This window comes from Arachis duranensis, chromosome 5 (genome assembly GCF_000817695.3).
Source record: "Arachis duranensis cultivar V14167 chromosome 5, aradu.V14167.gnm2.J7QH, whole genome shotgun sequence".
Classification (NCBI taxonomy): domain Eukaryota; kingdom Viridiplantae; phylum Streptophyta; class Magnoliopsida; order Fabales; family Fabaceae; genus Arachis; species Arachis duranensis.
The window spans coordinates 12577855-12590713 of NC_029776.3; the positions used below are offsets into that span (position 1 = coordinate 12577855).

At 39.3% G+C, this 12859-nt stretch overlaps 1 protein-coding gene across 1 annotated transcript; it reads right to left on the reverse strand.

The window, feature by feature from the left end:
- Nucleotides 1-11027: 11027 nt before the first annotated feature.
- On the reverse strand, nucleotides 11028-12095 carry LOC107488104 (uncharacterized). Its single transcript, XM_016108800.1, has one exon. It carries the CDS (start codon nucleotides 12093-12095, stop codon nucleotides 11028-11030), a length of 1068 nt encoding a protein of 355 aa, XP_015964286.1.
- Between the last annotated feature and the right edge of the window lie 764 nt (nucleotides 12096-12859).

Below are 12859 nucleotides of genomic sequence, written 5' to 3' on the forward strand. Positions count from 1 at the left end.
CGCTTGTATTGAGGTGAGTACGTTTTCTGAATAAGGTGTATAGTGCACTAGTTCATATACTTGTTTTTATAAGTTTAATACTTGTCATTATGAATTTTTCAAGTGGGATAGGTACTTGCCATCATCAGACGAGAAGGTTCCTTGGGTCATCGCTACTCGACATAGACTAGACAGGTTGAGTGTAGATGATGTAAGTATAAGCTTCCACTACTTGCTTTCAATTATACTGGTTCGTTGTTTACGTTTATGCCATAATACTTGAATCTGACTAATTGACATGTTGCAGTTTATTTGGATGTCGTATAGCACTCTTGAGGTCATCCGAATAGTCCATCCTAATATCCTCAGACTTGAGCACACACACTTATGAAAGTTGACTATTGCATTGATTTACTTTGTATCAATTGAGTGACATCAAGTTGATAGATTTCTATCTCAGCTTGGGAGTGTCAGCACATTTCCAATCCAGCCATCAACATTGACTTCCTATTGTCGAAGGATGTTTGAGGACCAACCCAATGGTTCCTTGAGGTATTCACCACATGACATGAGTATTGGGACTAGAGACATCAGAGCGTGCTCTCATTTTAGTTGATGTTAGATCCTCGACCTTCGGTTGAGTATCTTGATTGGTGGTATAGGGTAGTCCATAGATTTCTTTCATATGATCGGGACCTAGTTGACCCTTGCCAAACTGGGATTCCTGTAGATGCTCTTATTCAGGGTCATATTACTATGCCAGCTAGACAACAAAGACCAAACTTTTCAGACAATCGATGTAGGACTACTCGTGAGAGTGATGGCACTCGATACAGCTAGCCAATGGCATGGAGGGTCAATGATGTATTGGGGTTGAATGAGGCACAAGAGATTAATGATGATGACGACAGGGGAAGTCAGATACATCGGGGAGGTTGGGAACATAGTGGAGGTGAGTCCGGTTAGAGTTGGGGTGGTGGTGGCTCTGGTTGGAGAGGTGGTGCGGGTGGCTCTAGGTGCCTGTGATCGGTGAATATCTCTATTTTAAGACGTGTCAGCTCATTGTACTTTCAGACTTCCTAGTAGCTTTTCTTTTGTCACATAGTCATGCATATCAACTAATTAATATATTCCTAAACTGCACACACTTTTCGTGATACTTCAATTGATTGGACTTAAACACTTTATACTCAACATCCCAACGAATATTATAACTCTTCACTGTTAACACAGCTTCTTCTTTGATTTGGAACCTCTGGCCGATTTGAAACTCGTCTGTGCCAACCATATCAAGCCCGTCTCCATGAATAGCAGGTAGTTATTGATCTGGAAATGCTAATTGATTCATTGCCTCAAGATCCAAATTAGAAAAGTGTAGAGGGTAGTGTTTTGTCAGAGAGCTTAACTGAGCTTGCGATCTCCCAACTCGTGTTATGTCTTCCTCGCCGTCGGTATCATCACCAATAATGGGTGGTTCCGAATCCGACCCATCATCACCTATATCCTCAGCAAGTGATCCCTATCTCTGACCTCCAAAAATGTCGGTGCACTATCCAATATAGGTGCTGCTCTCATTGCAGCTGCAAGCTCCCCGAAAGTACGCACATCATCCAAATCATTTGCATTATCTGCCTGAACGAAAAAATATGCTGCAAATGATGGAGACGAAACATGGGCAGTAACCTCATGACCAGTTGGAATGGTTTTAGAACCCCCTTCTATCACGCCGGTTGGTAGATTCAGGGCAGATCTACCATAGCTACTCTCTACACCAACCATTTCGCAAATAACTCCATAACCCTTATATCTGAAAATCTAGATTGACTGTAAAATATAATTAACTCGCATGTCGTCATCGCCTAGCATCTCATACTTTCCAAACTTAACATAATCTTACCTAAGTGAGATAGGAATCCGAAAAAATACTTGCTTTACATATTTTTTGCCGCATTTTCCTAGCTTTTGTAATATACTATTTTGTAAATCCAATAAACTCGTTGAAGGAGTTATAAACGCTCCAATATGCTTTTTATTAGAGATTGTAACACCCTTACTTAGCTTGTGTTTTCATCAATTTTAATTTGGTTATGAATTAACAAAAACACACTCTCGGCTATCTCTCCCAAAATTTTTAATTCATCTATGACACGTTATACATCATATTCGTTTATTTATAGCCTCTTTGTCTTCATAAATCGTTCCGAGGTCTTGAGCTTTACGTATTCGAACATAAATCGTCATAGCCTATTATGCCTTCGATTTTTGCACGTAAATCGTGCTAGATTGCTATGTATTGTGCTAAACACGTAAATTGTGCTACCCCATAGTTGTTTAGGTAAAAAATGTGTAATTCATTCTACCTTAGAACGAGGTACATTCATTTTGGAAAGCTCAGTGCCCTAGGACAATTTACGTTCATTTCGTGAAGGAGTTTCATGTATAAAATTTTTTAGAATGTGGAATTTTACATATTATAAAAAACACACAATCTTGGGACGATTTATATATTAATAGATTTAGGAGATTCACATTTTAAAATTTGATTTAGAAAAATCTGATAATATTAATCTCTCTTTATTTTATTTAAATAAAAATACCTAATACATGTAACACCTTACTAGCCAACAAAATCTAAAAATTATATTCTTTAGCTACTAAGAGAACAAGATAATAATAGCGTCAGACCAATTTTAATAGAGTATTTTTAAAATTTTGAATTTGATGTATATTTAAAGTGAAACTATTTTAAATTTTAATTTACATTAGAGATAATTGATAAAATGAGATCGGTCTCATTTTAAAAATATAATTTTACTTTGATAAAAAATTAATTAAATTTAATCACATATAAAGTTTAAAATAAATTGAAATCAAACATTAGAGTTATAATTCCTATAATTAGTTTTAAATAATTATTTATCACATTTGTTTTCATCAATGCTGATATAACATTTTATAAGATATAAATTAAAATAAAATTGAACTAAAACCATCGTTAAATATGCTCTCAGTATGGACTCTTCCTATTATGTTTCTAAATAAAGTCCATCATGAAGGTGATTAACGCCTTTGAACCCATAATCAACTAACATCTATTTTTAGGGCTGTAATTAAGCTAAGACTTTTGGTGCCCAAATTATAAAAAGATAATGGTGATTATTAAGGGGGCAAGCTAAGTTTATTTGGATTTTAAAATTATTGATAAGATTATCATATATGCAATATGCCGATGTTGAAAACTCCCACCAACTAGATGAGTTGATATATAAGACATTAGACAAACTGACACATATGCAGCCAAAAGCCATTCAAGTGATCCTTCCTCATCACCAGCAGAGAGACTAAAAGTAGGACAAGAAAAGCCTTTTTAATAAATAATATAATATATAATATGCTGATATGCTCCTCAATTATTGTGACTTGTCTTATACATTGGTTAAAGGTCTATTACTTGTGGTTAAATTAAATAATAATCAAAGCAAAGATCGTGGGGCTTTGAATGCAGTTTTTTATTTAATTTGGACACCTCAATATTAGCCGGGTGCATCTTTTTAATTTGTGTTCCCAAAATACATTGATGTATTTATATTGTTTAATTCACATACAATTTCAGTTTTTTTTTTTTTTGAAATCAGGAATTTAAGGACATTATAGGTTGCTGCCACAAAAGTTTTACATAGATTGTCACAATTCTATCACAACTTTATTTTTCCGCACTTGAAACCTGCTATGTAAACATAGGCAGAGTTAAATTTCACATTAATATGTTCAAAATTAAATTTTATCCCATATACTAGGCGGCGTCCCTTCACACTACGTTAGTAATAATAATGATTCTTTGTTCGTCCATATTTATTAGGAAAAGTATGGAAGCCAATAGAATATCTGTACAATACGTATAATAGAGGTTTAGAGAGTATTAGAGATATAACCATTAGTGTTACTCTTTTTCATTAGTGTAAGTTTTTGGGATAAATAGTATCATAACATGGTATTAGAGTTCTAAATCTGAAAGGTCAAGAATTCGATTCTTGGTGAATTCTAAAATTAGCTTAAGTTTTTGGGATGAGTAATTTTATGACATGAGATGTTTATTATCCTTTATTATTATTAAGCCACAGGAGATGCTCTTTTTTCTCGGACATGGCAAGTTATTCGTTAATCATATCATCTTCTCACCGTTAATTATAATCTTGTACTCGAACAAAGGGTGGTGCAACCTTTCTATTTCTAGGTCGCAAGTATAATATTCCACGTGATAATGTGGTCGATACGCTCCACAATGTTGGGAATATAATAGAGCAGACACCAAAATCCATCTATATATAGTTATATACCCTCATATATATATATATATATATATATTGTTCTTGCCTGGTTATAGCTGAACTATAAGTTGTTCTCGAGTAGTAGGAGGCCGAGCTTATCTTCGAGTCGCAATACTCCACCATCAGCCAGCAAAGCCAAGAGGGAAAAGGGGGGAAGTACCTGCAAAAAGTACTCCGACGCTCAAGTCAGCTTAGAAGAGTTATCTTAAGAAATTGCTTAGTCTAGAATGGTCTACCTTTACCGTTTCCTCTCGATTGCTTTTTATAACCGAGATATTATAACAGTAATATTCCTTAATTTACTGTTTAAGATATAACCAATCAAAAGGGCCATTTATTGTCATAAACTCGGTGTAAGTAATATGTCGGTTACCAAGATGTTAGCCGAGTTATAACTCGTAACCGATGTATAACGGTCGTATCACAGCCCCCAAGCTTAGCCTGGGTGTAGATAAGGCAAGTTGAGCTTTGAAATTTGATTTGACCGAGTTATAGCTCAGCGTAAGGAGCCCCCAGGTCAACTTGACGCATCGAATGGGGTGTATTTATTGTAGTATAGCAAAAGTTACCTGAAGAGTTAATGATGATATTTGTCTTTTCAATGAAGGTGCAAGTTCCAAAGTGATATTTATGCCGTTGAAAGTGGGTTTTAATGAAGGGTCAGGATTTTAACTTGGAATTGAAAACGTTTTCTTAAATGAGTGGCTAAAAAGTGACCTTGAGTTACTTTCGTGTGAGGATTCAACTGCTCTAGTCCTTTTGTCTTCGCAAGGGGGTTTAAAGAATGAGCAAAAGAGGTTAGAAATGTTACTCCCTCACTCCTCTTATTTCTGTTGATTTTCCTTCGTCTGATAGAAAAAATGAGTGATACGAAAGTAAAGGCGTTGCCTAAGGTAGAAGACGATGGATCATATGGGTGGGTCAGTGAAGATGTGAAAATAAGGGCCTCTCTGTTTTTCGATAAAGAAAGTGTTACGGGAATAAGTTTAGAAAGAATAACGAGGCTTGGTTTTCACATCGAATTGATTCCATGTAACCGTATGGATCGGGTTTATCATCGAAAAAAGGATTTTGAAAATTTCTATGTGTATAGCTGCGTTCTTGAGGAGTTGTTTGTGAAATTACCCTTTACAAAGTTTGAATGCAATATATTAAAACAGATGAACTGTGCTCTTTCTCAGGTTCATCCTAACGGATGGGCTTTTATAAAATGTTTTGAAGTGTTAATGGAATTCTTAGGGATTGAACCTGAGGTAGAGCTGTTTTTCTCACTTTTTCAAGCAAAAGGCGTTTGGAAAGGCCTCTGGGTAAACCTGAACAGTACACCTGGATTTTCTGTTTTTAAATTGTACAAATCTTCTTTCAAAGATTTTAAAGAAATATTTTTCAAAGTGAGATCGGTGGAAAAGGAATTTCCGTTCTATTTAGACGAAAATCTCGGCGAACATTTTCCCCTTTATTGGTGTTGTCATCCTAATCATATATTGGGTCCCGAACTGATATCGCCCCGAAAAAAATGTATTATAAATTTTTTAATGGAAATGGTTGATCGGGGTGGGTTGATATCTGTGTCAAACTTGTTGCCTTGGGAGGAAAATAGGGCTTCTGTAGTGGAATATTTAGGTAAGGATTTATTGATTATCTGCTCTGCCTTAAACTCTAATTGCTGATAGTTTTGTTTTGTTGTTTTCAGGTGGGAGATATCCTGGGGTCTCAGCATCGAGTATGAGAGCTCGTTTTAAGATGAAAAACTTTGAAGGGTCTTCCTCTAACCTGGAAAAAGTGGAAGGCGAGGTTGAGGTGAATCAACCGATTCCGAAGAAGAAAGGAATTGTGTTCAAGAAGAGAAAGTCCGAAAACCTAGAAGAGGGGAGGAAAACGATTGAGCTCGACGAATTGGCGAGTTTTACTGTCAAGCAAGAAAAGCTCCACTCTTTTGAGCAAGAGGGTGATGGTTCGTCATTGTGGGACAATAATTTTCCTTTTAACGTTGTGGCAGACGAAGTTGTGCAGTCTGCTTCCGACGTTACTCGTATTGATGAAGTGGGAGATCTCGGTATAGATCAATTTATGCAGGTCAGCTATATGCTTTAGTAGCTTTTAAGATCGGCTTTTGTGTTATTCTCTCTTTTTTTTCTCTGAAAAATTAATTGGGTTTGTAATAATGTAGGTTTTGGGTTTTCGGTTGGCCAGCATTGGTCGGAGTCAGGAAAAAAGGCATAGGAAGATGTTACAAACTGCGTCTGAGAGCACGGAGCTAAAGGGTCAGCTGGAAATGAAAGAAACTATGCTGATCGAGCTTGAGAATGAGTTATCTGTTGTGAAGGAGAAATTGAAGCTCGAAAAGGAAGAGCATGAGAGTGTAACTGAGTCATTAGAGAAGAAGAAGGGTGAGTTGAGTATGATGAATGAAAAAATTGTGGAGGTGACAATGAAATTGAAACAGATGGAATCGAGCCGAGATGCCGATATCCTTGATGCCTTCGCAGAAGGTTTTGAACGTGCTGTAATCCAAGCTAAGTTTTTGTTTCCTGGAAACGATTTTACTGCCATGGATCCGAGCAAAGTAGTTCGGAATGGTGAATTAGTTGATGATGAAGATGGAGCTGAAGAGGGTGATGATAATTTAGCTGACTAAGATATTTGGCTGTATTTTGGACTGTCTTTCTCTTTGTCCCTTTTTTGAAATGGAATGATCTGATTCCTGTAAAAACTATTTGTTTTGAATGGTTTATGTATAGTCGTTTTGATGACTATGGTTTTGGTACTGTTTGCTTTGCGGTTGATATGTCTGTTAAATTAGGATATGGTTAATCCTAATTTTTATGTGTCCCAATCTTAAGGTCTGATTAGTTTGATGTGCTGATTGAGATTTTATCAGCGGCTGTTTGCGCATGAGTTATCAATGCGACTTTAAGTTCGGCTGACGATATATATATATTTTAAGATCGTGGTAAGAGACAATTGATATAAAGTATGTGCAGTGAAACTATGCATAGATAGATATATCAAAGAAAACAAATTTTATTTAGTGCAGTACCTTTACAATTGAGATAGGTAAGCTAGCCTCGTTAAAACCTTCTTGAGCAAAACCATATATGGAAAAAATCTCAAGGTAGGAAAAAGAGTACTAGCGTGCTGCATTTTGTTAGCTGAAGTATTTCTTCAAGGAACTAACATTCCAAGTGCTAGGTAGTTTTGTTCCATCTAATTCCTCGAGATGATATGCACCTTTGCCGATCACTTGACGTATTCTGTAAGGTCCGTCCCATGTTGCAGCGAGCTTGCCATGGGAAGGTGGTTTACGTGCTGTTTCAGTTTTCCTTAACACCAAATCACCTTGATGAAATGATCTTGGTCTGACGTTCTTGTTATGGCGTTGAGCTATTCGTTGCTGCAATGCTTTTTGCCGAATTGCTGCCATGGCTCGCACCTCCTCAACCAAGTCAAGCTCGGTTCGGCGGGCATCATCATGGGCTTCATGTTGCGTTCTTAGGGAGTTTTGTGATATCTCAACTGGAATCATTGCATCAGAACCATACACCAAACGGAATGGTGTTTCCTTAGTTGTTGAATGTACCGAGGTATTGTATCCCCATAAGATCTCTGGAATAAGCTCGGCCCATAAGCCTTTAGCGTCGTTGAGTTTCTTTCGTAGAGCTTGGAGGAGGACCTTGTTGGCAGCTTCTGCTAAACCATTGGATTGAGGGTGTTCAACTGAAGAAAAATGTTGTTTGACTTTCAAATTCTACAAAAAAGTCTGAAAATTATGGTCTATAAACTGGCGACCATTGTCAGTTACAATATGTTGAGGTATACCAAATCTACAGCTTATATGCTGCCAGACAAATGATATCATTTGTGCCGATGTAATTCTGGCTAGAGGTTGAGCTTCAATCCACTTGGAAAAGTAATCGATTGCCACAACTAAATATTTTACCTGTCTTGGTGCAGTAGGAAAAGGTCCGAGGATATCCATTCCCCATTTATTGAATGGCCAGCTTACCGTTGACTGATGCAATTCTTCGGCTGGGATATTTAGTGTAGGGGCGTGCTTTTGGCAGTGATCACAATTTCGGACTTTCTTCTGACTGTCTTCCCATATGGTCGGCCAGTAAAAACCGGCGCAGAGAATCTTGCGTGCTAGGCTCCTTGCTCCTAAATGTGTTCCACAGATGCCCTCGTGAACCTCAGCCAAGGCTATTTCGGCCTCTGATCTGTCTAAGCATTTCAACAATGGTCGAGAGTAACCTCGCCGATACAATTCGTCATTCAACAATGTAAAGAAAGATGCTTGTCGCTTAAACTTTTTAGTGTCTTTTACTTCCAGTGGAAGTTCCCCATTTTTGAGGTATTGGATATATGGCTTTTGCCAGGTATCCTCGGATTGAGGGTTGCCGATCATATTTATGCTCGGCGCCTGCAAAACTGACTGTAAAAGCGAAGCATTATGTGACTGACTAGTAGCTAACTTAGATAATATATCTACCCTGTGATTATGATCTCTTTCGATGTGTGTAATGTCGAATTTGGAAAAATGGTTTATTAGTTGATTGACGATTTCAAGATATTTTGACAAAATTGGGTCTTTTGTCTGAAAACATTGATTTACTTGTTGAACGACTAACAAGGAATCACAATAAACATGTAAATTAAGGACTTGTAATTCAATGGCTAACCTGAGCCCTTTGAGGGCTTCATATTCGGCCTGATTGTTGCTAGCTTTAAAGGAAAACCGAAGAGAATGTTCAATAATAACTCCTTTGGGGTTCTCCAAGAGTATCCCTGCACCGGATCCCTGGGGGTTTGATGCTCCATCGACGAATAATACCCAACTTTCGGTATCTTCATTTGGGCCTGATCCTGTAAATTCAGCAACAAAATCGGCTAAATATTGTGACTTCACCGATGATCTAGGTTGATACTGAATATCAAACTCTGAGAGTTCAATTGACCACTTAATCAGTCTCCCTGCAAGCTCGGGCCTGGCGAGTATTTGTCGCAGTGGCTGAGAGGTTTATCAGTGATAGATAAATATAAATATAATGTCTCGCCGACCTTAGGTTTATGCAAAATAGGTGGTTTAGAAAGGAATTGCTTTAATCCTTGAAATGCGAATTCGCAGTCTTTGTTCCAATGGAAAGCCGTGTTTTTTTCGTAAACATTGGAAAAAACTTGCCGATTTAGACGCCAGACATGGCAGGAATCTGGAGAGTGCTGCTAGTCGTCCTATCAGTCGCTGCACCTCTTTGATAGTTGTGGGACTGTGCATGTCGAGAATCGCCTGACATTTTTCCGGATTTGCTTCAATTCCTCGACTAGTGAGAATGAAACTGAGGAATTTTCTGCCTTGGACACCAAAGGCACACTTTTCTGGATTAAGTCTCATGTTATAAGCTCGGATCTGTCCGAATATCTCAGCGAGGTCTTTTATATGGGATTCGCCGATCTTAGTTTTTGCCACCATGTCATCAACATATACCTCGATGTTTCTCCCTATCTGTTGGTCAAAGACCTTATTCATCAGCCGTTGGTATGTTGCCCCTGCATTCTTTAAGCCAAAAGGCATAACGTTATAGCAATAATTACCATATTCAGTGATGAAAGCTGTTTTTTCTTGATCTGATGGATGCATAAGGATCTGGTTGTAACCAGAATATGCATCCATGAAACTTAATGTACCATAACCACAAAAATTATCTACTAAAGTATCAATTGAAGGTAAAGGATATGTGTCCTTTGGGCATGCTTTGTTTAAATTAGTGAAATCAACGCACATGCGCCATTTACCGTTATGTTTCTTTACCATTACGATGTTGGCTAGCCAAGTGGTGAACCTGATTTCTCGTATGAAGTTTGCGTCAATGAGCTTTTTAGCCTCGGCCATGGATGCAAGTCTCTTTTCTGTGCCGAGGTTTCTTTTCTTCTGAGCTATTGGCCGGGCTGCCGGATTAATGGCGAGCTTATGCGTAATGATAGATGGATCTATTCCTGGCATGTCTCCTGACGTCCAGGCAAATAAGTCGGCGTTTTGTCTCAAGAAACTAATGAGCTTGTCTTTTTCTTCGTCTTCCATGGATGTGCCAACAAAAGTGAATTTGGCGGGATCATCGGTCAAGGTAAGCTTTATTAGCTCTTCATTGGGTAAAGGGCGATCTTGAAGATCGGCTCGGAGATCCAACTCGGTTAGCATTGGCTGCTCGGCTCCAATAGAGTTGACGCGTTTGTCACTATTTCTCTTGATAGGCTTTAGGCTCGTGTTATAACAGTACCGAGCTTCTTGTAAGTCGCCATGAACTGTGGCCACCATATCGTCCTGCGTAGGAAACTTGACACAAAGATGAACAGTAGATACAATTGCAGCAAATCTGTTTAAAAAAGGTCGGCCTAAAATGAGATTGTAAGGGCTGAAGCTGTCCACCACGAGGTATTGAATGTCCTGTGTTCTACATAATGGTTGTTCGCCTAGTGTGGTTTGTAACCACACTGAACCCATGACCGGGACTCGCTCTCCTGAGAAGCCGATCAGGTCTCCTACATATGGTTGCAAAATGTTAGTACTTAATTTCATTTTTTCAAATGTGGTAAAGAATAAAACGTCGGCGCTGCTGCCTGGATCCAGTAGTACTTTCCGAACTATTAAATCGCCGAGCTGAATGGAGATGACGACAGGGTCGTCCAAATTTGCATCATGAGCACAAAAATCGGTTGGGTAGAACGTCATCTCAGGAACCTTCTGCGCCGGCTGAGTATTGTTGGTGGTATTCCCAAGTGCGAGCATTGCTCTATATGTGCGCTTTCTAGCGGAGCTTGTATGCCCCCTCCTGCGTAGCCCCCTGAAATGCAGTTAATTACACCTCTAGGTTGGGTGGGAACCTTCCCCTTGTCTTTTGATGAAGTTCCTGCAGAGGATGGTTCTGCTGTAGAAGTGGATCTATTCTGCATATGGCCTGCAATGAATTTATCAAGATGCCCCTGTCGTGCCAAACGTTCGAGAAGATCTTTTGCGATCACACATTCATCGGTTGTGTGACCGAACTTTTGATGGAACGTGCAATACTTGGATTTGTCAGCATTTTTTAGCTCTGGATAACTCCCGGCTTTTCGAGGAGGTTTTATCAACTTGAAATTTAGTATTTCTTTGATGATATCATCTCTCTTTGCATTAAACTGTGTGTATGATTCATAGCGAGGTGTCGGTTTGAAGTTTTTTCTATCTTCTCGAGGTTTGTCGTCCTCTTTGGTGGATGCCGACCTTTCAGACTTCCGAGCTTGTCGAAGCTCCTCAATATCTATCTGTCCCTTGGCCTTCTCACGAAACTCGGTCAGAGTCTTTGGTTTGGCCACCGCGATAGCCTCCTGGAATTTTCCCGGGCGGAGGCCGCTTTTGATGGCATGTAAATGGACTTCAGGGTGGAGATCGGGGATCCTCATTGCTATCTTCGTAAAACGGGTGATGTAGTCCTTCAGGCTTTCTTGAGGGCCTTGTTTAACAGTCGTCAAGTAGTCGGAATCATGTAGGTATATCGCAGATGCTGCGAAGTGATCCTCAAATTGTTTTGCCAGCTCCTGGAATCGGGAAATTGAATCTGTAGGCAAAGAGCAAAACCAGTCAAGTGCAGGACCATCTAAAAAAGAAGGAAAACAGCGACATAAAATTGGGTCAGATGCACCGTTGACTATCATAATTGATCGGAACTTCTTAATGTGTTGCTTTGGATCTCCCAATCCATCATAAGGGGTTAGCGTTGTTGGTAAAGTGAATTGTCTAGGTAGTTGGAAATTCATGATATCTGCTGTGAACGGTCCTGTGGAGTTGTCAAGCTCGTCTCCGTCGGTCTCGGCTTTTTTTCGTTATCCCGAGGACCTCCGCCTTCGCCGTCCTGAGGTGTCTCCGAGACGTGTGTGCGGCGTTCATCATCATTGTTCCGTTCATTATGATCGTTACCGTGTTCAAGGCGAGCATTGATTAATTGCTCCATTTGCTGTTGCATCCGTTGATTCTCGTTTCTCATACGCTCGTTTGCCTCGGCCATTTGCTGGTTTGCCTGTTGAAGCTCGGTTACCATACGGAGGAGCTCGGATGGCGTGGGGGGAGGTGCGTCGGCCATTACTAATCGTCGGGGTGTTTGGGACCTGAGAAAGAGGAATTTCAAGCTTCGGTCCCACGGTGGGCGCCAAATGTTCTTGCCTGGTTATAACCGAACTATAAGTTGTTCCCGAGTAGTAGGAGGCCGAGCTTATCTTCGAGTCGCAATACTCCACCACCAGCCAGCGGAGCCAAGAGGGAAAAGGGGGGAAGTACCTGCAAAAAGTACTCCGATGCTCAAGTCAGCTTAGAAGAGTTATCTTAAGAAATTGCTTAGTCTAGAATGGTCTACCTTTACTGTTTCCTTTCGATTGCTTTTTATAACCGAGATATTATAACAATAATATTCCTTAATTTACTGTTTAAGATATAACCGATCAAAAAGGCCATTTATTGTCATAAACTCGGTGTAAGTAATATGTCGATTACCAAGATGTTAGCCGAATTATAACTCGTAGTCGAT